Source organism: Patagioenas fasciata, chromosome 29 (genome assembly GCF_037038585.1).
Source record: "Patagioenas fasciata isolate bPatFas1 chromosome 29, bPatFas1.hap1, whole genome shotgun sequence".
NCBI classification, from domain to species: Eukaryota; Metazoa; Chordata; class Aves; order Columbiformes; family Columbidae; genus Patagioenas; species Patagioenas fasciata.
This window is the reverse complement of record NC_092548.1, coordinates 5,404,069-5,431,073: the sequence shown is the minus strand read 5'-3', so window position 1 is coordinate 5,431,073 and position 27,005 is coordinate 5,404,069. Positions and strand designations below refer to the sequence as shown.

At 61.1% G+C, this 27,005-nt stretch overlaps 2 protein-coding genes across 2 annotated transcripts; one reads left to right on the top strand and one right to left on the bottom strand.

The window, feature by feature from the left end:
* Positions 1 to 4,550: 4,550 nt before the first annotated feature.
* TRAPPC1 (trafficking protein particle complex subunit 1) lies at positions 4,551 to 11,747 on the top strand. Its single transcript, XM_065859137.2, has 5 exons — positions 4,551 to 4,644; positions 5,542 to 5,640; positions 7,345 to 7,415; positions 8,728 to 8,866; positions 11,134 to 11,747. Exons 2-5 carry the CDS (start codon positions 5,542 to 5,544, stop codon positions 11,260 to 11,262), a joined length of 438 nt encoding a protein of 145 aa, XP_065715209.1. The 5' UTR covers positions 4,551 to 4,644; the 3' UTR covers positions 11,263 to 11,747.
* An 848-nt stretch (positions 11,748 to 12,595) lies between these two features.
* Positions 12,596 to 24,272, bottom strand: GRK1 (G protein-coupled receptor kinase 1). The gene is made up of 8 exons (XM_065859133.2): positions 23,735 to 24,272; positions 22,293 to 22,579; positions 20,542 to 20,669; positions 18,132 to 18,289; positions 17,164 to 17,247; positions 16,523 to 16,647; positions 14,582 to 14,783; positions 12,596 to 12,904 (listed from the first exon to the last, which is right to left on the bottom strand). The coding sequence occupies exons 1-8, from the start codon at positions 24,270 to 24,272 to the stop codon at positions 12,612 to 12,614; spliced, it is 1,815 nt and encodes a 604-aa protein (XP_065715205.1). The 3' UTR covers positions 12,596 to 12,611.
* Between the last annotated feature and the right edge of the window lie 2,733 nt (positions 24,273 to 27,005).

Sequence of the window (27,005 nt, the reverse complement as noted above, 5' to 3'; positions counted from 1 at the left end):
TCATAGGAGGTGTCACCATTATGGGAGATGTCACCATCATTGGAGATGCCACCACTGTGGGAAATGTCATTGTGCAAGATGCCACCGTCATGGGAGATGTCACCATCATGGGAGATGTCACTGTGCAAGATGCCACCATAGGAGATGATGTCACAATCATGGGAGATGTCACCATCATAGGAGATGCCACCATCATGGGAGATGTCATCGTTTTGAGAGATGTCACCATGATGGGAGATGCCACCACCATGGGAGTCGCCATCATGGGAGATGTCACCATATGAAATGTCACCATGGGAGATGCCACCATGACAAGAGATGTCACCATGAGAGATGATGTCACCTTGGGAGATGTCACCATGGCAGATGCCACCACTATGGACGACGTCCAAGCTCTGTGAGATGCCACCACCTCGGGAGATGCCACCGCTGTGGGAAATGTCACCGGAGGAGATGCCACCACCATGGGACGTGACATTATGGGAGATGCCACCATTGGGGGGAACGATGACGATGTCACAGGAGGTGCCACCATGGGAGGTGCCACCATGTCCAAAACCACCACAGGTCCCATCCCTGTGGCTGGTGCCACCACAGGGCCACATGGTCATGGGGACATTGGGGACGTCGTTGGGGACGTTGGGGCCGTGGGGGCTGCTATTGGGGTCATTGGGGACCTGGAGGACCTTGAGGACATTGGGGACGTCATTGGGGCCATCGTTGGGGACCTTGAGGACGTTGGGGACATCGTTGGGGCCATTGGGGTCATTGAGGACATTGGGGCCATTGGAGACATCATTGGGGTCCTTGGGGCCATCGTTGAGGACGTTGGGGACATCGTTGGGGCCATTGGGGACGTTGTTGGGGTCCTTGGGGACATCGTTGGGGACGTCGGGTCGGGGGCTCCTCACGCCTGGGGTGGTCCGGTGGCCTCGGGCGATGTCACCATGGTGGGACGGCGGGGACGATGTCACCATGGTGGGACGTCACCTGGGAGAGAGCGGGAGGGTCAGGGGGCGCCCGGACGCCTGGGTCCCTTTTGGAGGGTCCCTGGATGCCTGGGTCCCATATGGGGGTTCCCGAACGCCTGGGTCCCTTTTGGAGGGTCCCTGGATGCCTGGGTCCCTTATGGGGGTCCCCGGACGCCTGGGTCCCTTTTTTGAGCGTCCCCGGCTGCCTGGGTCCCATATGGGGGTCCTCGAACACCTGGGTCCCTTATGGGGGTTCCCGGACGCCTGGGTCCCTTTTGGAGCGTCCCCAAATGCCTGGGTCCCATATGGGGGTCCCCGGATGCCTGGGTCCCTTTTTGAGTGTCCCCGGATGCCTGGGTCCCTTATGGGGGCTCCCAGATGCTTGGGTCCCATATAGGGGTTCCCGGACGCCTGGGTCCCTTTTGGAGGGTCCCTGGATGTCTGGGTCCCTTATGGGGGTCCCCGGACGCCTGGGTCCCTTTTGGAGGGTCCCCGGACACCTGGGTCCTTTATGGGGTTCCCGGACGCCTGGGTCCCTTATGGGGGCTCCCAGATGCCTGGGTCCCTTATGGGGGTCCCCAGACGCCTGGGTCCCTTTAGGGGGTTCCCCGAACGCCTGGGTCCTCACAAGATGGGGGGGGGGCGGAGCCAGCCCCTCCCCCCCATCCCCGTTCCCATCATCCCCCGCGGCTCCGTTAATCCCCCCGGGGGGGTTAAAACCGGGATTATCCGCCCCTCCCCCCCGAGGCCACGTGCGGGGATGGGGTGGGGGGAGGGGACACGTCACCCCCCCCCCCCCCCCCCCCAAATAATCCCCTCCTCCCCCCCCGGTTATTTCTGTCACCTTCATCCCCCACGGACGGGTCACCCCGTGTGACACCGACGTTGTCACACACGCGTGTGACCGGGACACGTGTCGCACACACACAGGGGGGACAGGGACCCAGGCGTCCGGGAGGGACCCAGGCGTCCGGGGGGGGACCCTAAAAGGGGACCCTAATACTCCAATAAGGGACCCAGGCGTCCGGGAGGGACCCAGGCGTCCGGGGCGGGGGACCCAGGCATTCGGGAAGGGACCCTAATAGGGGACCCTAATACCCCAATAAGGGACCCAGGCATTCAGGAGAGGACCCAGGCGTCCGGGAGGGACCCAGGCATTCGGGGAGGGACCCTAATAGGGGACCCTAATACCCTAATAAAGGACCCAGGTGTCCAGGAGGGACCCAGGCGTCCGGGAGGGACCCAGGCGTTCGGGGGGGGACCCTAATAGGGGACCCTAATACCCTAATAAAGGACCCAGGTGTCCAGGAGGGACCCAGGCGTCCGGGAGGGACCCAGGCATCCGGGAGAGGACCCAGGCATCCGGGAGGGGGGACCCTAATACCCCAATAAGGGACCCAGGCATCCAGGAGAGGACCCAGGCGTCCGGGAGGGGACCTTAATAGGGGACCCTAATATCCCAAAAAGGGACCCAGGCGTCCGGGAGAGGACCCAGGCGTCCGGGAGAGGACCCAGGCATCCAGGATGGGACCTTAATAGGGGACTCTAATACCCCAAAAAGGGACCCAGGCGTCCGGGAGAGGACCCAGGCGTCCGGGAGAGGACCCAGGCATCCAGGATGGGACCTTAATAGGGGACTCTAATACCCCAATAAGGGACCCAGGTGTCCGGGAGGGACCCAGGCATCCGGGGGGGACCTTAATAGGGGACCCTAATACCCCAATAAAGGACCCAGGTGTCCGGGAGAGGACCCAGGCGTCCGGGAGGGGACCCTAATAGGGGACCCTAATACCCCAATAAAGGACCCAGGCATCCAGGAGAGGACCCAGGGGTCCGGGAGGGGACCCAGGCATCCGGGAGGGGACACCCCAATAAGGGACTCGTGTTTGGGAGGGGACCTTAATAGGGGACCCAGGCATCCGGGTGGGGACCCTAATACCCCAGGAAGGGACCCAGGTGTCCGGGTGGGGACCTCAATAAGGGACCCAGGTGTTTGGGAGGGAACCCTAATAGGGGACTCAGGCATCCGGGGAGGGACCCAGGTGTCCGGTGGGGGACCCCAATACCCAATAGAGGACCCAGGCATCCGGGAGGGGACCCCCTAATAACCCAACAGGGGACCCAGGCATCTGGGGAGGGACCCAGGTGTCCGGGGGGGGACCCCAATACCCAATAGAGGACCCAGGCGTCCAGGTGGGGACCCTAATATGCGATCCTAATACCCCAAGAAGGGACCCAGGCATCCGGGTGGGGACCCCGAAAAAGGACCCAGGCATCCGGGAGGGACCCCCCAATAACCCAATACGGGACCCAGGCATCTGGGGAGGGACCCAGGTGTCCGGGGGGGGACCCCAATACCCAATAGAGGACCCAGGCATCCGGGTGGGGACCCTAATATGCGATCCTAATACCCCAAGAAAGGACCCAGGCATCCGGGTGGGGACCCCGAAAAAGGACCCAGGCATCCGGGAGGGACCCCCCAATAACCCAATAGGGGACCCAGGCATCTGGGGAGGGACCCAGGTGTCCGGGGGGGGACCCCAATACCCAATAGAGGACCCAGGCATCCGGGTGGGGACCCTAATATGCGATCCTAATACCCCAAGAAGGGACCCAGGCATCCGGGTGGGGACCCCGAAAAAGGACCCAGGCATCCGGGAGGGAGCCCCCAATAACCCAATAGGGGACCCAGGCATCCGGGAAGGGACCCCAATACCCAATAGAGGACCCAGGCGTCCGGGTGGGGACCCTAATATGCGATCCTAATACCCCAGGAAGGGACCCAGGCATCCGGGAGGGGACTCCCCAATAACCCAATAGGGGACCCAGGCATCCGGGGAGGGACCCAGGTGTCCAGGTGGGGACCCCAATATGTGACCCTAATACCCCAGGAAGGGACCCAGGCGTCCGGGTGGGGACCCAGGCATCCGGGTGGGGGCCCAGAGGTGGGGTGGGGGTTGGGGGGGGTCCCTTACCTGTCCCCAGGCCCCGCTGGGTGGGTCCTGGGGGGGGGAAAGGGTTGGGGGGGGGGAGAGGATCCGTTGCCCCCCCCCGGACGCCTGGGTCCCCCCCGGACGCCTGGGTCCCCAGGGTGCCCCCACGGCCACCAGCTCCGTGTGCGGCCTGAGAGGGGGGGGCCCCTAATCCCCCCCCCCCCCCAACCAGCCAACCAACCCCCCCCATGTGGGTGTTAATCAGCTTAATGAGACAGGGATTGGCTGGGGGGGGACAGACGGTGGCACCTGTCGAGGGGACATGGGGACAATGGGGGGGACATGGGGACAATGGGGGGGACACGGGGACCTCGCCCCCCCTCCCGTGTGATCCCGCCCCCCCAGTTCCCAGCAGAAGCCCCAAAATCGCCGTTTTCAACCCTAAAATCGCCGATTCCAGCCCCCAAACGCCCCCGCCTGCCACTCAAGGCCAGGCCACGCCCCCTCGCTGCAAGACCACGCCTCCCCGCAGAAAGAGCGCCAATCACTGCCCTGACCACGCCCCCCTCCCTGCGACCAACACGCCCCCCTCCGCTCCACCCCGCCCCCTCGGGCCACGGCCACGCCCCCTCATTGTGACCACGCCCCTTCCAGCCCGGCGCGGCCGCGGGCGCCATGTTGGGTGAGGGCGGAAACGGAAGCGGCGGTGGCGACGGGGCCGGGCGGAAGTGAGGGTGGAGGTGAGGCGGTGCGGGAACTGAGGGGGTACTGGGGGAATATTGGGGGATACTGGGGGGACTGGGAGGGGCTGGGGGTGACTGGGGGGATACTGGGGGGATACTGAGGGGACTGGGAGGGGCTGGGGGATACTGGGAGCGCTGGGAGGTGCTGGGGACAATGGGACTGGGGGATACTGGGAGATACTGGACGGCACTGGGAGATATTGGGGGACTCTGGAGGATACTGGGGGGCACTGGGATATACTGGGAGGTACTGGGAGGTACTGGGTGGCAATGGGACTGAGGCTACTGGGAGCACTGGGGGATACTGGGAGCACTGGGACTGGGGGCACTGGGGGATACTGGGGGGCACTGGGACTGAGGTTACTGGGAGCACTGGGGGATACTGGATGGCCCTGGGAGATATTGGGGGACTCTGGAGGATACTGGGGGGCACTGGGATATACTGGGAGGTACTGGAAGGTACTGGGAGGTACTGGGAGGCACTGGGAGGTATTGGGGGTAATGGTACTGGGAGCACTGGGGGATTCTGGGGGGCACTGGGACTGAGGCTACTGGGAGCACTGGGGGATACTGGGAGCAATGGTACTGGGAGCACTGGAGAATACTGGGGGGCACTGAGGGATACTGGGAGCACTGGGACTGGGGATACTGGGGGGCACTGGGACTGGGGTTCCTGGGGGATACTGGGAGCACTGGGACTGGGGGATACTGGGGGGCACTGGGACTGAGGTTACTGGGAGCACTGGGGGATACTGGGAGCACTGGGACTGGGGGCACGGGGGGGTAATGTGAATGGGTATACTGGGAGCAATGGGACTGGGGATACTGGGAGGTACTGGGGTGGACTGGGGGTGCTGGGACTGGTCCATACTGGTCCGTACTGGTGTCCCGCAGATGACGATCCACAACCTGTACATCTTTGACCGGGGGGGGACGTGTCTGCACTACAGCGAGTGGCACCGGAGGAGGGGGACGGGGATCCCCCGGGAGGAGGTGACGGGGGGACATGGGGACACTGGGGGGGTGGGGGGGACATGGGGACATTGAGGGGGACACGGGGACATTGGGGACGAAGGGGCATGGGGGGATATGGGGACATGGGGATATGGGACATGGTGACATGACTTGGGTCACTGGGTGGGCTTTAGGACCCTGGGGGTCGCTGGGGGGGCTCTAGGACCCTGGGGGTCACTGGGAGATAGTGGGGGCACTGGGGGAGCTCTAGGACCCTGGGGGTCACTGGGGGGGCTCTAGGACCCTGAGGGTCACTGGGAGATACTGGGGGGCTCTGGAGGATACTGGGAGTCACTGGGAGATACTGGGGGCACTGGGGGAGCTCTAGGACCCTGGGGGTCGCTGGGGGGGCTCTAGGACCCTGGGGGTCACTGGGAGATACTGGGGGGCTCTGGAGGATACTGGGGGTCACTGGGAGATACTGGGGGGCTCTAGGACCCTGGGGGTCACTGGGAGATACTGGGGGCACTGGGGGGGCTCTAGGACCCTGGGGGTCACTGGGAGATACTGGGGGGCTCTGGAGGATACTGGGGGTCACTGGGAGATACTGGGGGCACTGGGGGGGCTCTAGGACCCTGAGGGTCACTGGGAGATACTGGGGGGCTCTGGAGGATACTGGGGGTCACTGGGAGATACTGGGGGCACTGGGGGAGCTCTAGGACCCTGGGGGTCGCTGGGGGGGCTCTAGGACCCTGGGGGTCACTGGGAGATACTGGGGGTCACTGGGAGATACTGGGGGCACTGGGGGGGGCTCTAGGACCCTGGGGGCACCTGGGGGTCACTCAGGGACAGGGGGACATGGGGACAACGGGCAATGTCCCATTGCTCCCAGTATCTCCCAGTGCCCCCAATATCTCCCAGTGCACCCCAGTATCCCCCAGTTGCCCCCATTGGTCCCAGTGCCCCCCAGTATTCCCCAGTCCCATTGCTCCCAGTATACCCAGTCACATTGCCCCCCACTGTCCCCTAGTCGCAGGGTCCCCCAGTATCCCCCAGTGCCCTCCAGTCCCATATCCCCACATCCCAATGGGGAGCACTGGGGGATACTGGGAGCAATGGGATTGGGAGATACTGGGGGCCACTGGAGGATACTGGGAGCAATGGGATGGAGGGCACTGGGAGATACTGGGGGGCACTGGCGGTACTGGGGGGCAGTGGAGGATACTGGGAACAGTAGAACTGGGAGATACTGGGGGGCACTGGGGCTAATGGGGAGTACTGGGAGCAATGGGACTGGGGGGCACTGGGAGATACTGGGGTGCACTAGGGGATAATGGGAGCAATGGGACATTGCCCATTGTCCCCAGTGACCCTCAGGGTCCTAAACCCCCCCCAGTGACCCCGAGTAACCCCCAGGGTCCTAAAACCCCCCTGAGTGACCCCCAGGGTCCTAAACCCCCCGCCAGTGACCCCGAGTGATCCCCAGGGTCCTAAACCTCTCCCAGTGACCCCCAGGGTCCTAAAACCCCCCCAGTGACCCCCAGGGTCCTAAACTCCCCCCCCCAGTGACCCTGAGTGATCCCCAGGGTCCTAAAACCCCCGCCAGTGACCCCGAGTGACCCACATGGTCCTAGAGCCCCCCTGTCCCCCCATATCCCCCTGTCCCCCCATATCCCCCTGTCCCCCCATATCCCCAATGTCCCTCTGTCCCCCCAATGTCCCCAATGTCCCCGATGTCCCTAGGAGTTCAAGCTCATGTTCGGGATGCTTTTCTCCCTCCGCTCCTTCGTGGCCAAGATGAGCCCGACCGACATGTATCCACTTTTTGGGGACCCCCCTCCCCCTTTGAATTTGGGGGTGTCCTTCCAATTGGGGGACACCAGGGACTTGGGGGACCCCAGGGGTGTTGGGGACACAGAGGGGACATCAAGGAATTGGGTCTCCAGAGGGGGATTTGGGGGGACCCCAGAGCTTTGGGGTGACCCTGTGGGTCTTGGGGTGACCCCATGGGTTTGGGGGACCCCCTGTAGGTTTTGGGGTGACCCCCAGGGCTTAGGGATCCCTGGGGAATTTGGGGGAGACCCCAAGGATTTGGGAGTTCCCTGAGCCATTTGGGTGGCTCTGGGGGTTTTAGGGGGGACCCCAGAGCTTTGGGTTGACCCTGTGGGTCTTGGGGTGACCCCATGGATTTGGGGGACCCCCTGTAGTTTTGGGGGGGCCCTTTTTGTCATTGGGTATCCTGGTGTATTTGGGGGGGACCCCAGGGCTTTGGGAGTTCCCTGAGCCATTTGGGTGGCTCTGGGGGGTTTGGGGGGGACCCCAGAGCTTTGGGGTGACCCTGTGGGCTTTGGGGTGACCCCATGGATTTGGGGGACCCCCTGTAGTTTTGGGGGGGCCCTTTTTGTCATTGGGTATCCTGGTGTATTTGGGGGGGACCCCAGGGCTTTGGGAGTTCCCTGAGCCATTTGGGTGGCTCTGGGGGGCTTGGGGGGGACCCCAGAGCTTTGGGTTGACCCTGTGGGTCTTGGGGTGACCCCATGGATTTGGGGGACCCTCTGTAGGCTTTGGGGTGACCCCCAGGGCTTAGGGATCCCTGGGGAATTTGGGGGGGACCCCAAGGATTTGGGAGTTTCCTCAGACATTTGGGGGGTTTGGGAGGGACCCCAGAGCTTTGGGTTGACCCTGTGGGCTTTGGGGTGACCCCATGGATTTGGGGGACCCCCTGTAGGTTTGGAGGACCCCAATTTGTTGTTGGGGTTCCTGGGGTATTTGGGGGGGGACCCCAGGGCTTTGGGAGTTCCCTGAGCCATTTGGGTGGCTCTGGGGGGCTTGGGGGCGACCCCAGAGCTTTGGGGTGACCCTGTGGGTCTTGGGGTGACCCCATGGATTTGGGGGACCCCCTGTAGGTTTTGGGGTGACCCCCAGGGTTTAGGGGTCCCTGGGGAGTTTGGGAGGGACCCCAGGGCTTTGGGAGTTCCCTGAGCCATTTGGGTGGCTCTGGGGGGCTTGGGGGGGACCCCAGAGCTTTGGGGTGACCCTGTGGGTCTTGGGGTGACCCCATGGATTTGGGGGACCCCCTGAGGGTTTGGGGGGGCCCTGTTTGTTGTTGGGGTCCTTATCACCCAGGCGCGATGGCTTCGTGTCCTTCCTCACCAGCAAGTACCGGCTCCATTACTACGAGACGCCCACGGGGCTGCGCTTGGTCCTCAATACGGACCCGGGGGTCACGTCGGCCCGGGAGGCGTTACAGCACATCTACAGCCATGTGAGGGGACCCCCAAAACCCCTGCACCCCAAAAGAGTGCGCCCCAAAATTGCCCTGAACCCCAAAACCAGGCCCAAAGTAGGCCCAGAATCTGCCCTCAAAGCGGCCCTTGGGCACTAAAAACAGCCCAAAAATCAGCGTTTGGACCCCAAAATCAACCCCTAAACCTGCCCCACATCTACAGTCATGTGAGGGGACCCCCAAAAGCCCTGAACCCCAAAAGAGTGCACCCCAAAATTGCCCTGAACCCCAAAACCAGGCCCAAACTAGGCCCAGAATCTGCCCTCAAACCGGCCCTTGGGCACCAAAAACAGCCCAAAAATCAGCATTTGGACCCAAAAATCAACCCCTAAACCGGCCCCACATCTACAGCCATGTGAGGGGACCCTAAAAACCCTGAACCCCAAAAGAGTGCACCCCAAAATTGCCCTGAACCCCAAAACCAGGCCCAAAATAGGCCCAGAATCTGCCCTCAAAGCGGCCCTTGGGCACCAAAAACAGCCCAAAAATCAACATTTGGACCCAAAAATCAACCCCACGTCTACAGTCATGTGAGGGGACCCTAAAAACCCTGAACCCCAAAAGAGTGCACCCCAAAATTGCCCTGAACCCCAAAACCAGGCCCAAACTAGGCCTAGAATCTGCCCTCAAACCGGCCCTTGGGCACCAAAAACAGCCCAAAAATCAACATTTGGACCCAAAAATCAACCCCACGTCTACAGTCATGTGAGGGGACCCTAAAAACCCTGAACCCCAAAAGAGTGCACCCCAAAATTGCCCTGAACCCCAAAACCAGGCCCAAAATAGGCCCAGAATCTGCCCTCAAAGCGGCCCTTGGGCACCAAAAACAGCCCAAAAATCAGCGTTTGGACCCCAAAATCAACCCCCAAATCAACCCCACATCTACAATTATGTGAGGGCACCCCCGAAACCCCTGCACCCCAAAAGAGTGCACCCCAAAATTGCCCTGAACCCCAAGACCAGGCCCAAAATAGGCCCAGAATCTGCCCTCAACCCGGCCCTTGGGCACCAAAAACAGCCCAAAAATCAGCGTTTGGACCCAAAAATCAACCCCTAAACCGGCCCCACATCTACAGTCATGTGAGGAGACCCTAAAAACCATGAACCCCAAAAGAGTGCACCCCAAAATTGCCCTGAACCCCAAAACCAGGCCCAAAATAGGCCCAGAATCTGCCCTCAACCCGGCCCTTGGGCACCAAAAACAGCCCAAAAATCAGCGTGTGGACCCAAAAATCAGCCCCTAAACCGGCCCCACATCTACAGTCATGTGAGGGGACCCTAAAAACCCTGAACCCCAAAAGAGTGCACCCCAAAATTGCCCTGAACCCCAAAACCAGGCCCAAAATAGGCCCAGAATCTGCCCTCAACCCGGCCCTTGGGCACCAAAAACAGCCCAAAAATCAGCGTGTGGACCCAAAAATCAACCCCTAAACCGGCCCCACATCTACAGCCATGTGAGGGGACCCTAAAAACCCTGAACCCCAAAGATCTGCACCCCAAAATTGCCCTGAACCCCAAAAATCTGCACCCAAAAATGCCCCTGAACCCCCAAAACCAGCCCCTGAGGCCTAAAATTTCAGGCCTTAGGCCCCAAAGCTGCCCCACATCTCCAGCCCTATGAGGGGACCCCAAAACCACCCGAACCCCAAAATCTGCGCCCTGAAGTGCCCTGAACCCCCCTGATTTCACTCCCAAATCCTCTGACCCCAAACCCCCTCAAAATCGCCCCCAAAATCAGCCCCTGGGCCCCCAAATCTGCCCCTGAGGCCTAAAATTGGGCCTGGATGCCGGGGTCCCCTTGGGTGGCATTTTGGGGGGGTCTCTGGGTTCTGGGGGGGTCCCCAATATCAGGGTCCCCTTGGGTGGCATTTTGGGGGGGTTCTTGGATTCTGGGGGGGTCCTTGAGTTCTGGGGGGGTCCCCAATATCAGGGTCCCCTTGGGTGGCATTTTGGGGGGGTCTCTGGGTTCTGGGGGGGTCCCCAATATCAGGGTCCCCTTGGGTGGCATTTTGGGGGGGTTCTTGGATTCTGGGGGGGTCCTTGAGTTCTGGGGGGGTCCCCAATATCAGGGTCCCCTTGGGTGGCATTTTGAGGGATCTCTGGGTTCTGGGGGGGTCCCCAATATCAGGGTCCATTGAGGTGACATTTTAGGGGGTCTCTGGGTTCTGGGTGATCCCCACTCCCCTGTGTCACTTTGGGGACCCCCCCAAGTGACATTTTTGGGGTGTCCCCCCCCCCCCCAACAGCTGTTTGTGGAGCTGGTGGTGAAGAACCCCCTGTGCCCCCCCCGGCAGCCGGTGCAGAGCGACCTCTTCCGCTCCCGCCTCGACGCCTTCATTCGGGGGCTCCCCTATTTCAACCCCCGCCCCACATGAACCCCAAAACCCCCCCATCGTGTCCCCCCGACACCCCCGAGCCCCCCCTGAGAGCGTCAAATCTCTGCACCCCCCCAAATTTCCATGGGACCCCCCAAAATGCGCTGCCCCCCCCCCCTTGTTCTGCTCTCACCTCAACATCTTCATGTGGGGCCTCCCCTAATTTAATGCCCCCCCAAACTGAACCCCAAAACTTGGGAGGGTCCCAATACACCCCTGAACCCCCCAGACACCCCCGAACCCCCCCTGGGAGCCCCAAATCTCTACACCCCCCCAAATTTCCATGGGACCCCCCCAAAATGTGCTGCCCCCTCCATTAACCCCAAATCCCCATGAGCCTTCATTTGGGGGCTCCCCTATTTCAACCTCCCCGAACCCCAATACTTGGGGAGGGGGGGTCCCCCAAAACCCCCTGGGACCCCCAAACCTTGTCAGGGGATCCCACCCCCTCTCCCCCAAAATGGAATAAAAGGGTTTTGATGGTTTTGGGGTGTCTGGGGATATTGGGGGATGGGGGGGGGTCCCCAAAATCAACACAGAGCCACAACAACCACGATTTATTTATACAAAGGGGGGTCCCCCCTTTTTTTGGGGACCCCCCCAAGTGATAACAAGTGGAGGGGGTTAAATTATGGGGGGGGGGGCTCATGTTTTGGGGACCCTTTCCCTGGTCGGGGGGGAGTGTGTTGGGTTTTGGGGGGGGTGTCCCCCAGTTTAAAGCCCCCATTGCATCTCATGTTGGGGTCCCCCCACTTTCCACCCCCCCCACGCCCCAATTTTGAGCCCCCCCTTCCATACATTCAATGGGGACCCCCACATTTTACCCCACCCCCCTTCCATATATTCTATGGGGACCCCCAATTGTGAGAACTCCCCCCCATACCCCAATTTAGGGGCACCCCATTTTTTGCCCCCCCCATATATTCTATAGGGACCCCCAATTTTAAGCCCCCCCATACCCCAATTTAGGGCACCCCAATTTTACTCCCCCCATTCCATATATTCAATGGGGACCCCCAATTGTGAGAACTCCCCCCCATACCCCAATTTAGGGCACCCCAATTTTACCCCCCCTATTCCATCTATTCAATGGGAACCCCCAATTTTAAGCCCCCCCCATTCCATACATTCAATGGGGACCCCCAATTTTAAGCCCCCCCAATACCCCAATTTAGGGCGCCCCAATTTTACCCCCCCCATTCCATACATTCAATGGGGACCCCCCCACACTTCCCAGCCCCTATACCCCAATTTGGGGATCCCCCACTTTCAATCCCCCCCATTCCATATAATATTGGGGGTCCCCCAGACTTGAGCTCCACCCCCCCTCCAGCTTCGGGGTCCCCCCCTTAGAGCACAACACACGTCCCCGACTTCACCCCCCCCCCGGGGGCACTATTGGGGTCCAGATCCGGGGGGAGGCTCCCGGGGGGTCCCCAAATGTTGAGCTCCCCGAACACCCCGGTTTCAATCAGCTCCTCCTGCCAGGGGATGGGGACGGTCCCGGTGGCGAAGGTCGCCCCAAAATCCGCGTCCCCCCCGTCCAGTTCCACCCCCCGCACCGTCGAGAACGCCCCCACGTCCCCCAGGTCCTTGGCGTAAACCCGGCGGGGGTCCGGGACAAAAGGGGGGGGCACCAAACCTGGGGGGACATGGAAAAAGGGGGGGTCCCCTAAGTCATCGGTTGAGGGCCCCAATTCATCTCTTGAGCACCCAATGGCCATTGAAGACCCCAACTCTTGAGCACCCAATGCCCATTGGGACCCCAACTCTTGAGCACCCAATGCCCATTGGGACCCCAACTCTTGAGCACCCAATGCCCATTGGGACCCAACTCTTGAGCACCCAACACCCATTGGAGACCCCAACTCTTGAGCACCCAATGCTCATTGGGACCCAACTCTTGAGCACCCAATGCCCATTGGGACCCCAACTCTTGAGCACCCAATGCCCATTGGGACCCAACTCTTCAGCACCCAATGCTCATTGGGACCCATCTCTTGAGCACCCAATGCTCATTGGGACCCAACTCTTGAGCACCCAATGCTCATTGGGACCCCAACTCTTGAGCACCCAATGCCCATTGGGACCCCAACTCTTGAGCACCCAATGCCCATTGGGACCCAACTCTTGAGCACCCAATGCCCATTGGGACCCAACTCTTCAGCACCCAATGCTCATTGGGACCCATCTCTTGAGCACCCAATGGTCAATGAAGACCCAACTCTTGAGCACCCAATGCCCATTGGGACCCAACTCTTCAGCACCCAATGCTCATTGGGACCCATCTCTTGAGCACCCAATGGTCAATGAAGACCCCAACTCTTGAGCACCCAATGCCCATTGGGACCCCAACTCTTGAGCACCCAATGCCCATTGGGACCCAACTCTTGAGCACCCAACACCCATTGGAGACCCAACTCTTGAGCACCCAATGGTCAATGAAGACCCCAACTCTTGAGCACCCAATGGTCAATGAAGACCCCAACTCTTGAGCACCCAATGGTCAATGAAGACCCCAACTCCTGAGCACCCAACACCCATTGGGACCCCAACTGTTGAGCACCCAACTCCCATTGGAAACCCAACTCTTGAGCACCCGATGGTCAATGAAGACCCCAACTGTTGAGCACCCAACACCCATTGGGACCCAACTCTTGAGCACCCAATGGTCCATGAAGACCCCAACTCTTGAGCACCCAACACCCATTGGGACCCAACTCTTGAGCACCCGAAGGTCATCATAGACCCTATTATTGAGCACCCAAAGGTCATTGGGACCCAACTCTTGACCACCCAACGCTCGTTGGGACCCAGCTCTTGACCACCCAATGGTCAATGAAGACCCAACTCTTGAGCACCCAACACCCATTGGGACCCAACTCTTGAGCACCCAAAGGTCATCATAGACCCTATTGTTGAGCACCCAAAGGTCATTGAGACCCAACTCTTGACCACCCAATGCTCGTTGGGACCCAACTCTTGAGCACCCAATGGTCAATAAAGACCCAACTCTTGAGCACCCAACACCCATTGGGACCCAACTCTTGAGCACCCAAAGGTCATCGTAGACCCCATTGTTGAGCACCCAGTGCTCATTGGGACCCAACTCTTGACCACCCAACGCTCATTGGGACCCAACTCTTGAGCACCCAACGCTCATTGGGACCCAACTCTTGACCACCCAATGGTCAATGAAGACCCAACTCTTGAGCACCCACCACCCATTGGAGACCCCAACTCTTGAGCACCCACCACCCATTGGACCCCCCTCTCCCCCACCCCCGTCCCCCTCCATTGGTCCCCAGGGTGGCGTTACCGGCCTCCAGTCTCCCCCAGTTGACGGCCCCGAACACGGGGTGGGCCTTGAGCTGGGCGCAGTCGTGGCCGCGGAAGCCGAGTCGGTCGCCGGGGTCCTTGGCCAGGAGCCCCTCGCACGCCGCCCGCGCTGCTGGGCTCACCCGTTCCGAGTAGGCGACGGCATCGTGGAGGATGCGCCGCGTCACCTCCTTGTTCTCCACCTGCGGTTCGGGGGGTTCCTGGTGGGTCTTGGGGGGTTTTTGAGGGGGTTCTTGGGGTCTCCTTGGGGTTCTTGGGGGTTCAAGAAGGGTCTTGAGGGGGTTCTTGGGGGGTTTTGAGGGGGTTCTTGGGGGTTCTAGAAGGCTCTTTGAGGGGTGCTTGGGGGGGCTTTGAGGTGGTTCTTGGCGGTTCTAGAAGGTTCTTGGGGGTCTCCTTGGGGTTCTTGGGGGTTTTAGAAGGATCTTGATGGGGTTCTTTGGGTCTCCTCGGGGTTCTTGGGGGTTCTAGAAGGGTCTTGAGGGGGTTCTTGGGGGTTCTAGAAGGTTCTGTGGGTCTCCTTGGGGTTCTTGGGGGTTCTAGAAGGGTCTTGAGGGGGTTCTTGGGGGGTTGAGGTGGTTCTTGGGGGTTCTAGAAGGCTCTTTGGGGGGTTCTTGGGGGTTCTAGAAGGTTCTTGTGGGTTCTTGGGGGGCTTTGAGGTAGTTCTTGGCGGTTCTAGAAGGTTCTTGGGGGTCTCCTTGGGGTTCTTGGGGGTTTTAGAAGGATCTTGAGGGGGTTCTTTGGGTCTCCTCGGGGTTCTTGGGGGTTCTAGAAGGGTCTTGAGGGGGTTCTTGGGGGTTCTAGAAGGTTCTGTGGGTCTCCTTGGGGTTCTTGGGGTTTCTAGAAGGGTCTTGAGGGGGTTCTTGGGGGGTTGAGGTGGTTCTTGGGGGTTCTAGAAGGCTCTTTGAGGGGTTCTTGGGGGTTCTAGAAGGTTCTTGTGGGTTCTTGGGGGGCTTTGAGGTAGTTCTTTGCAGTTCTAGAAAGTCTTGGGGGTTTTAGAAGGATCTTGATGGGGTTCTTGGGGTCTCCTTGGGGTTCTTGCGGTTTCTAGAAGGGTCTTGAGGGGGTTCTTGAGGGGGTTGAGATGGTTCTTGGGGGTTCTAGAAGGCTCTTTGGGGGGTTGTTGGGGGTTCTAGAAAGTTCTTGGGGGTCTCCTTGGGGTTCTTGGGGGTTTTAGAAGGATCTTGATGGGGTCTCCTAGGGGTCTCCTCGGGGTTCTTGGGGTTCTAGAAGGGTCTTGAGGGGCCTATTGGGGGGGTTTGAGGAGGTTCTTTGGGGTTCTAGAAGGTTCTTTGGGTCTCCTTGGGGTTCTTGGGGGTCCAAGAAGGGTCTTGAGGGGGTTCTTGGGGGGTTGTGAGATGGTTCTTGGGAGTCCTAGAAGGCTCTTTGGGGGGTTCTTGGGGGTTCTAGAAGGTTCTTGGGGGTCTCCTTGGGGTTCTCGGGGGTTTTAGAAGGATCTTGATGGGGTTCTTGGGGTCTCCTCGGGGTTCTTGGGGATTCTAAAAGGTCTTGAGGGGGTTCTTGGGGGAGTTTGAGGAGGTTTTTGGGGGTTCTAGAAGGTTCTTTGGGTCTCCTTGGGGTTCTTGGGGGTTCTAGAAGGGTATTGAGGGGGTTCTTGGGGCGGTTTGAGGAGGTTCTTGGGGGTTCTAGAAGATTCTATGGGTCTCCTTGGGATTCTTGGGGGTTCTAGAAGGATCTTGAGGGGGTTCTTGGGGGCTTTTAGGGGTTCTTGGAGCTTACTTGGAGTTACTGGGATGATATGTGGGGAGTCCCTGGGGCTTACTGGGGGTTACTGGGAGTCCCTGGGGGTTACTGGGGTGATACTCGGGGAGTCCCTGGGGGTTACTGGGAGTTACTGGGAGTTACTGGGATGATACTTGGGGAGTCCCTGGTGGTTACTGGGGGTTACTGGGGTTACTGGGACCTTCTCCCCCCGCCTCCGGAAGGGGCCCTTGGCCTCCAGCATCTCGTAGAGCGTCACCCCCAGTGTGAAGTAATCGACGGCCCAATCGTATTCCTCGTCCTTCAGCACCTCGGGCGCCATGAACCCTGCGGGGACCCAGGCGTCCGGGAGGGACCCAGGAGTTCGGGAGGGACCCAGGAGTTCAGGGGGACCCAGGTGTATAGGAAGGACCCAGGAGTTCGGGAGGGACCCAGGAGTTCAGGGGGACCCAGGTGTATGGGAGGGACCCAGGAGTTCGGGAGGGACCCAAGAGTTCAGGAGGGACCCAGGCGTCCGGGAGGGACCCAGGCGTCCGGGAGGGACCCAAGAGTTCGGGAGGGACCCAGGAGTTCGGGGGGGGACCCAGGAGTTCTGGGAGGGACCCAGGTGTCTGGGAGGGACCCAGGCGTCCGGGAGGGACCCAGGAGTTCGGGAGGGACCCAGGAGTTTGGGGGGACCCAGGAGTTCGGGGGGAACCCAGGAGTTCGGGAGGGACCCAGGAGTTTGGGGGGACCCAGGAGTTCGGGGGGAACCCAGGAGTTCGGGAGGGACCCAGGCATCTGGGAGGGACCCAGGAGTTCGGGAGGGACCCAGGTGACCAGGGTGTCCCCCATGTCCCCTACCCGGGGTCCCAGCGTAGCCGCGGGTTTTGTTCTGTCCGTCCTTGAGCTCCACGGCCAAACCCATGTCAGACAGACGGACGTGGCCTGCGGCACCGGTATCCACCAGTAACCACCAGTAACCACCAGTAACCACCGGTAACTCCTGTGTACCTCCATGTCCCTCTATAGCTTTCTCTGTCCCCCTGTCCCCATGTCCCCCTGTCCCCACATCCCCCTGTCCCCATATCCCCATGTCCCCATATCCTCATATCCCTACGTCCCCACATCCCCACAATGTCCCCATAATGTCCCGATGTCCCCATATCCCCATATCCCCATGTCCCCATATCCCCCTGTCCCCATATCCCTCTGTCCCCATGTCCCCATATCCCCCTATCCCTACTGTCCCCATATCCCCCTGTCCCCACATCCCCACAATGTCCCCATAATGTCCCCATATCCCCACATCCTCACATCCTCATAATGTCCCCATAATGTCCCCATGTCCCCGTATCACCATGTCCCCATGTCCCCATATCCCCCTGTCCCCATGTCCCCACATCCCCACAATGTCCCCACAATGTCCCCCTAATATCCCCATACCCCCATATCCCCACATCCCCACAATGTCCCCATAATGTTCCCATGTCCCCATGTCCCCCTGTCCCCCTATCCCCATATTTCCCTATCCCCATATCCCCCTGTCCCCATGTCCCCATGTCCCCCCGTCCCCCATCCCCATATCTCCCTGTCCCCATATCCCCCTGTCCCCATATCCCCCTGTCCCCATGTCCCCCTGTCCTCATGTCCCCACATCCCCACAATAGCCCCATAATGTCCCCATATCCCCCATCTCCATATCCCCATGTCCTCATGTCCCCATGTCCCCATATCCCCCTGTCCCCACATCCCCACATCCGCACAATGTCCCCACAATGTCCCCACATCCCCCCATCCCCACGATGTCCCCACAATGTCCCCAGCGTCACCGGCGTCGTCCAGCAGGACGTTCTCTGGTTTCAGGTCCCGGTAGATGATCCGGTGCTGGTGCAGGTGCTCCAAACCCAGCAGGATTTGTGCCGTGTAGAACACGGCGCGCGGCTCCGCGAACCCAGGGTTCTCCTCGTCCACGTTGTAGATGTGGTACCTGACACGCCAGCAACACGCTAAGGACACGCTAAGGACCTGGGGACACTTGGGGACCCTTGGGGACATGTTGGGGATACTTGGGGACACCACAACTTGGGGGGAACTCAAGGGGTGGCCTCGTCTTCATGGCTTCAATGAGGCATCTGAACACGCTAAGGACATGATAAGGACACGCCAGGACTTGGGGACACACTGGGGACCCTTGGGGACATGTTGGGGATGCCTGGGGACACCACAACTTGGGGGGAACTCAAGGGGTGGCCTCATCTTCATGGCTTCAATGAGGCATCTGAACACGCTAAGGACATGATAAGGACATGATAAGGACATGATAAGGACACACTAAGGACACTCCAGGACTTGGGGACACCTGGGGACCCTTGGGGACATGTTGGGGACCCTTGGGGACACATTGGGGACGCTTGGGGACACCACAACTTGGGGGGAACTCAAGGGGTGGCCTCATCTTCATGGCTTCAATGTGGCATCTGGACATGCTAAGGACATGATAAGGACTTGGGGACACCTGGGGACACAATGGGGACGCTTGGGGACACATTAGGGACACCTGGGGACACCACGACGTGGGGGGGACCCAAGGGGTGGCTTCATCCTCAGTGGCTTCAGTGTAGCATCTGGATACACTAAGGACATGATAAGGACTTGGGGACAGCTGGGGACCCTTGGGGACACACTGAGGACCCTTGGGGACAGGTTGGGGACACTTGGAGACATGTTGAGAACACTTGGGGACACATTGCAGACATGTCAGGGACACATTAGGGACATGTCGGGGACACTCAGGGACACATCAGGGACACTTGGGGACACTCGCGGACACATTGGGGTCACCTGGGGACCCTAAGGGACACTTGGGGACCATCCGAGACACATCGGGGTCCCTTGGGGACACATTTGGGACACATTGGGGACATGTCAGGGACACCTGGGGACCCTTGGGGACACATTGGGGACACACATGTGACACATTGGGGACACTTGAGGATACATCGGGGACACACATGTGACACATTTGGGTCACTTGGGGACACATCAGGGTCACTTGGGGACTCTCAGAGACACATGGGGACCATATTGGGGCCAGGTTGGGGACCTGTTGGGGACCCCTGGGGACCATTGGGAACACATCAGGGACACTTGGGGACATATTGGGGACCCTCGGGGACACATTGGGGACCCTTGTGGATACATTGGGGTCACTTGGGGACCATCAGGGACACATTGGGGCTGCACATGTGACACATTGGGAACCCCTGGGAAGCCTTGGGCATACATTGGGGACACATCAGGGACACCTGGGGACCCTCAAGGACACATCAGGGACACACATGTGACACATCGGGGTCACTTGGGGACACTTAGGGACACACATGTGACACATCGGGTCACTTGGGGAGACTTGGGGACCCTCAGGGCCACATTGGGACCATATTAGGGCCACATTGGGGACCTGTTGGGGAACCTTGGGGACAGTCGGGGACACAACAGGGATACTTGGGGACACTTGGGGACCCTCGGGGACACATCGTGGACCCTTGTGGATACATTGGGGTCACTTGGGGACCATCAGGGACACATTGGGGCTGCACATGTGACACATTGGGAACCCCTGGGAAGCCTTGGGGGTACATTGAGGACACCTGGGGACACATCAGGGACACTTGGGGACCCTCAGGGACACACATGTGACACATTGGGGTCACTTGGGGACACTTAGGGACACACATGTGACATATTGAGGTCACTTGGGGTGACTTGGGGACCCTCAGAGACACATTGGGACCATACTGGGGCCACATTGGGGACCTGTTGGGGAACCTTGGGGACAATCGGGGACACAACAGGGATACTTGGGGACACTTGGGGACCCTCGGGGACGCATCGTGGACCCTTGTGGATACATTGGGGTCACTTGGGGACCATCAGGGACACATTGGGGATGCACATGTGACACATTGGGAACCCCTGGGAAGCCTTGGGGGTACATTGAGGACACCTGGGGACACATCAGGGACACTTGGGGACCCTCAGGGACACACATGTGACACATTGGGGTCACTTGGGGACACTCAGGGACACACATGTAACACATCGGGGTCACTTGGGGTGACTTGGGGACCCTCAGAGACACATCGGGACCATAGCGGGGCCACATTGGGGACCTGTTGGGGACCCCTGGGGACCCTTGGGGACAGTTGGGGACCCTCGGGGACAGCCGGTGGCACGGACCTGAGGTCCCCGCCGTTCATGAGCGTCATGACCAGGCAGAGGTCGCTCTTGGTCTGGAAGGCGCAGGCCAGCGAGACGATGAAGCGGCTGTGGACGCGGGCCAGGATGCGCTTCTCCACCAGCGCCGCCTGCGCCGGGACACGGACGCGGGACGGTGACACGGAGCACGTGACAGTGACATGGAGCACGTGACAGAGACACGGGATGGACACGGACCGCGTGACGGTGACATGGGATGGACATGGAGCACGTGACGGTGACACGGAGCATGTGACAGTGACACGGGGCACATGACAGTGACATGGGATGGACATGGAGCACGTGATGGTGACACGGAGCACATGACAGAGACATGGGATGGACACGGACCGTGTGATGGTTACATGGGATGGACATGGAGCGTGTGACAGTGACACGGACCGCGTGACGGTGACATGGGATGGACATGGAGCACGTGACAGTGACACGGAGCGCGTGACAGTGACATGGGATGGACATGGAGCACGTGACAGTGACACGGAGCGCGTGACAGTGACATGGGATGGACATGGACCATGTGACAGTGACACGGAGCACGTGACAGTGACATGGGATGGACATGGAGTACGTGACGGTGACATGGAGCACGGGACAGAGACATGGGACGGACACGGGACAGCGACATGGGATGGACATGGAGCACGTGACGGTGACATGGGATGGACACGGACTGCATGATGGTGACATGGGATGGACATGGAGCATGTGACAGTGACATGGAGCAGGTGACAGAGACATGGGATGGACACGGACCATGTGACAGCGACACGGAGCACGTGACGTGACATGGGATGGAGATGGAGCGTGTGACAGTGACATGGGATGGACATGGAGGACGTGACAGCCACACGGAGCACATGACGGTGACATGGGATGGACACGGACCACGTGACGGTGACATGGGATGGACATGGAGCACGTGACGGTGACACGGACCGCGTGATGGTGACATGGGATGGACATGGACCATGTGACAGTGACACGGACTGCGTGACGGTGACATGGGATGGACATGGAGCACGTGACGGTGACACGGACCGCATGACGGTGACATGGGATGGACATGGAGCACGTGATGGTGACATGGAATCCATAGGGATGGATCTGGCGACACAGGGATGGATTTGGGGCCCGATTTGGGGACACAGGGATGGATTTGGGGACATAGGGATAGATTTGGGACCAAACTTGGAGATACACAGATGGATTTGGGACCAGATTTGGGGACACAGGGATGGATTTGGGGACACAGGGATGAACTTGGGACCAGATTCGGGAACACAGGGGTGGATTTGGGGACATTGGGATGGATTTGGAACCAGATTTGGGGACACAGGGCTGGATTTGGGACCAGATTTGGGGACATTGGGATGGATTTGGAACCAGATTTGGGGACATAGGGCTGGATTTGGGGACACAGGGATGGATTAGGGGCCAGATTCAGGGACACAGGGACGGATTTGGAAACATAGGGATGGACTTGGGACAAGATTTGGGGACACAGGGACGGATTTGGAGACACAGGGCTGGACTTGGGACCAGATTCGGGGACACAGGGATGGATTAGGGGCCAGATTTGTGGACCCAGGGCTGGATTTGGGCCCAGATTTGGGGACATAGGGATGGATTTGGGGACACAGGACTAGATTTGGTGCCCCATGGACACCCCCCTCCCCACCCCTCCGCCCCCCAATGTGTCCCCGCGTCCCCACCTCGTATCCGCGCCGCTTCTTGAGCCTCTTCTTGTTGAGGCGCTTGTTGGCGTACATCTTGCCGGTGGCGCGGCGCTGGCAGGCGCACACTTCGCCGAAGCCGCCCTTGCCCAGCACGCGGAACTCGGCGAAGGCCTCGGTGCCCACCGGTTGCTCCTCCAGCCACTTGAACTGCACGAAGCGCCCGAATTCGGGGGACGCGCGGTACGGGCCCCACGCCGCCGACTCCAGGTGCTGCAGCAGCTCCCGGCGCGCCAGGGAGAAGTCGTGGGGGGAGGTGGCGTCGCCTGGGTTGGGGCAGAAAGGGGGAGGCGGTGAGAGGTATCATGGAGGTATTATGGCCGCCATTGGGCCTCACGGCAGACATTTTGGCCTCATGGCCGCCCTGGAGGTATCATGGCCATGGTGGAGGTATCATGGCCACCCTGGAGGTATCATGGCCGCCATTGGGCCTCACGGCAGACATTTTGGCCTCATGGTTGCCGTGGAGGTATCATGGCCATGGTGGAGGTATCATGGCCGACCTGGAGGTATCATGGCCGCCCTGGAGGTATCATGGCTGCCATTGGGCCTCACGGCAGCCATTTTGGCCTCATGGCCACCCTGGAGGTATCATGGCCATGGTGGAGGTATCATGGCCGACCTGGAGGTATCATGGCCGCCCTGGAGGTATCATGGCCGCCATTGGGCCTCACAGCAGACATTTTGGCCTCATGGCTGCCCTGGAGGTATCATGGCCATGGTGGAGGTATCATGGCCGACCTGGAGGTATCATGGCTGCCCTGGAGGTGTCATGGTCACCATTGGGGTGTCATGGCCACCCTGGAGGTATCATGGCCACCATTGGCGTGTCATGGCCATGGTGGAGGTATCATGGCCATGGTGGAGGTATCATGGCCATGGTGGAGGTATCATGGCCACCATTGGAGTGTCATAGCTGCCCTGGAGGTATCATGGCTGCCATTTTGGCCTCACGGCCTCCCTGGAGGTATCATGGCCACCCTGGAGGTATCATGGCCATGGTGGAGGTATCATGGCCGCCCTGAAGGTATCACGGCCACCATTGGGATGTCATGGCCACCCTGGAGGTATCATGGCTGCCCTGGAGGTATCATGGCCACCCTGGAGGGATCATGGCCACCCTGGAGGGATCATGGCCATGATTGGTGTGTCATGGCCACCCTGGAGGTATCATGGCTGCCATTGGGCCTCACGGCAGCCATTTTGGCCTCATGGCCTCCCTGGAGGTATCATGGCCACCACTGGGGTTTCATGGCCACCATTTTGGTCCCTGTGGCAGCCATTTTGGTCTCATGGTTGCCATTTTGGTCTCATGGCCACCATGGAGGTATCATGGCGGCCATTTTGTTCTGACATCCTCCCTGGAGGTATCATGGCCGCCCTGGAGGTATCATGGCCGCCATGATGGGTGCGTCGCTCACCTGCGGGCGTGGTGGCGGCGGCGCTGAGGAAGCCGCAGTGCTGGGCCCCTCCCGGCGTGAAGAAGCGACCGCGGATGGCGGCGGCCATGACGCTCCGCTCTCCTTCCTCACAGCGCTCCAGCTCCTCCAGCTCCGCCCACAGCGCCCCGGCCGCAGCCAATCCCGGCTCTCCTTCCAGGAACCGCCGAAACAGCAGCTTCCCGATTGGCTGCTCCACGCACTGCCACCGGAAGGAAGTATCCTCCCCAAGATGGCCGCCCCCACTCACGCCGCCATCTTGGGAACCGCCCCCCCCGACGCCATTTTGGGCCCCACCACCGCCGCCATCTTGCCCCCCGACGCCGCCATTTTGAGCACCCCCGACGCCATTTTGGGCCCCCCCGGCCAATCGGGCGCGCAGGGCCTGGCACTGGGAGATGTGGGGCAGGCGCAGGCGCTGCCGCCGGTCGCGGTTCGAGCCCCCGCCGCCGCCGCTGCCCCCCCGCGCCGACACGTAGGCCGAGTTGGCCACCACCGTCTCCAGGCCGCCGATGTCCATTCTGGGGGGGGACATGGGGGAAATGGGGGGGGTTGAGTGCCTGTGCGACGCACGAGGGGGTTAATGGGGGTCTATGGGGCGGGGGGACCCTCGTGTAACACATGGGGGGGGTTTCTAGGGGGATGGGGGGATCCCAATAGGAGGACGCACGTGTAACCCACGGGGTGGTGTGAGGAGTTTGGGGATGGGGGGGATCCCGGATGCCTGGGTCCCTTTGTGGGGTGGGGGGTCCCGAACGCCTGGGTGCCCTGTGGGGGGTTAAAGGGAGAGTGTGTGGTCCCGGATGCCTGGGTCCCTTTGTGGAGGGGGTCTCCCGGATGCCTGGGTCCCTTTTAGGGGGGGTTCCCGGACGCCTGGGTCCCTTTTAGGGATGGGGGGTCCTGGACGCCTGGGTCCCCCGGGATCAAGGGTCAGGGGTCTCCCGGATGCCTGGGTCCCCTGTGGGGGGTTAAAGGGAGAATCAGGGGTCCCGGACGCCTGGGTCCTTTTGAGGGGGGGGGTTCCCGGACGCCTGGGTCCTTTTAGGGGAGGGTGGGGGGAAGGTGTGTGGGATTAACCCCAAGGTCACGGTTCTTAAAGGGCCAGCGCTATAATTAGCGGCCAAAGCGGCTTCTCGTGAATTAAGCGGCTTCGCACGAGTGACACCCCCCCCCCCAGCCCCCCACTATCCCATAATGCACCAGGATGAGGGCGGGGGGATGGGAGGGACACAGGAGCGCCCCCTGGAGGATGAAAATGGGGCCGCAAAGGATTCTGGGAAGGGGGAGAAAATGCCACCCCTCCCATCCCCCCTATCCATCCCACGGGGCTTTGGAGCAAAGAAGGGGGGGAGGGACCCAGGCATCCGGGTGAGCACAAGCCCCCCACCAGGGGACCCAGGCGTCCGGGAGACCCCACCCCTAAAGGGACCCAGGCATCCGGGACCCTCCATTCTACCTTTAACCCTCAACAGGGGACCCAGGCATCTGGGAACCCCCCCTCTAAAGGGACCCAGGCGTCCGGGAGACCCCTGACCCTTGACGCCAAGGAACCCAAGCATCCGGGACCCCCCGCATTGACCTCAGGGGACCCAGGCGTCCGGGACAACCCCCCTCCCCCACAAAGGGACCCAGGCGTCCGGGACCCCCCAGCCTCCCCTTAGCACCCCTACAAGGGACCCAGGCATCCGGGAGACCCCCAGCTGTCTGGGACAAACACCCCCCAAAGGGACCCAGGCGTCCGGGAACCTCCCAAAGGGGACCCAGGCGTTCGGGAGACCCCCATTCATGACCCCAGGGGACCCATGTGTTCAGGACCCCCCCATCTAAAGGGACCCAGGCGTCCGGGAGACCCCTGACCCTTGACCCCAGGGGACCCAGGCGTCCGGGAGATCCCACCCCTAAAAGGACCCAGGCATCCAGGACCCCCCAACTCTCCCTAACCCTCCCACAGGGGACCCAGGCGTCCGGGAGCATCCACCCTAAAGGGACCCAGGCATCCGGGAGACCCCTGACCCTTGACCTCAGGGGACCCAGGCATCAGGGAGACCCCATCCCTGAAAGGACCCAGGCGTCCGGGACCCCCTCACTTCCTCCTTAACACCTCACAGGGGACCCAGGTGTTCGGGACCCCCTTGACCCTTGACCCCAGGGGACCGAGGCATCCGGGACCCCACCTCCCCCAAGAAGGGGACCCAGGCGTTCGGGGACCCCCCCAGTCCCCCCCCATCACCTGCTCGGCTCCGCTGTCCCCGGTGGGTCCCGGTGGCCCCGGGCCCGGATTAAGCCCCGCCCGGGATTAACCAAATCCCCCGGGGGGGGGGGCGGGACAGGGGGGGGACCCAGGCGTCCGGGGAGCCCCCCCTCCATTCACCACAGGGGACCCAGGCGTCCGGGAACTCCCCCAAGGGACCCAGGCGTCCGAGAACCCATCCATTGACTCCAAGGGACCCAGGCGTCCGGGATCCCCCCACATTGACTCCAGGGGACCCAGGCGTCCGGGGGACCCGGGTGTCTGAGACCCCTCCTCACATCCACCATGGGGGACCCAGGCGTCCGGGAATCCCCCCACAAGGGACCCAGGCATCCGGGACCCCCACCCTCCATTGACTCCGAGGGACCCAGGCGTCCGGGATGTCACCCCTAAACTGTTCCCAAGGGACCCAGGAGTCCGGTCCCCCTTTCCCCTCCCTCTCTACTGTCCCCAGGGGACCCAGGCATCCGGGGAGGGACCCAGGAGTCCGAGGGACCCAGGCGTCCGGGGGAAGGGGGGGGCGGGTTTGGCTGGCGCTGCCCGGTGGGACGAGCGGTTACCGGGGAGCCCGGAGCGATCGGCCGGGAACGCCTGGGTCCCCCGGACGCCTGGGTCCCCCCCCGAATTCCTGGGTCCCTCCTGGATTCCGGGGTCCCTTCAAACTCCTGTGACCCCTCCCGAACTCCTGGGTCCCTCCCGAACTCCTGGGTCCTCCCCCGGACGCCTGGGTCCCCTGTGAAGGGAGGGCCGGAGTGTGTGGGGGGTCTCCCCCACATCCTTGACCCCGAGTGACCACCACAGGTCCCACCCCCTCTTTAAGCCCCGCCCCCTCATTAAGAAACTTGCGAGGGGTCCCCAGTGCTCCCAGTACCCCCACCCAGTGCTCCCAGTAACCCCCCAAATGATCCCCGGTGCTCCCAGTAACCCCCCCAGTAACCCCCCTACCCCTCCCAGTAGCCCCCAGTAGCCCCCGCCCTCCCTCTTCCCAGCGCGGGCCCTTTA

Bases quoted from the DNA above. Each gene is read 5' to 3' on its own strand.
- TRAPPC1 (XM_065859137.2), top strand. From the start codon at position 5,542: ATGACGATCCACAACCTGTACATCTTTGACCGGGGGGGGACGTGTCTG. The intron at 7,416-8,727 runs GTATCCACTTTT...CTTATCACCCAG, and splicing joins AAGATGAGCCCGACCGACAT to GCGCGATGGCTTCGTGTCCT. The intron at 8,867-11,133 runs GTGAGGGGACCC...CCCCCCCAACAG, and splicing joins TACAGCACATCTACAGCCAT to CTGTTTGTGGAGCTGGTGGT.
- GRK1 (XM_065859133.2), bottom strand. From the start codon at position 24,272: ATGGACATCGGCGGCCTGGAGACGGTGGTGGCCAACTCGGCCTACGTG. The intron at 14,784-16,522 runs GTCCCAGTAACC...CCCGAACCGCAG, and splicing joins TCCGGAGGCGGGGGGAGAAG to GTGGAGAACAAGGAGGTGAC. The intron at 12,905-14,581 runs GTAACGCCACCC...ATGTCCCCCCAG, and splicing joins CTGGGGGAGACTGGAGGCCG to GTTTGGTGCCCCCCCCTTTT.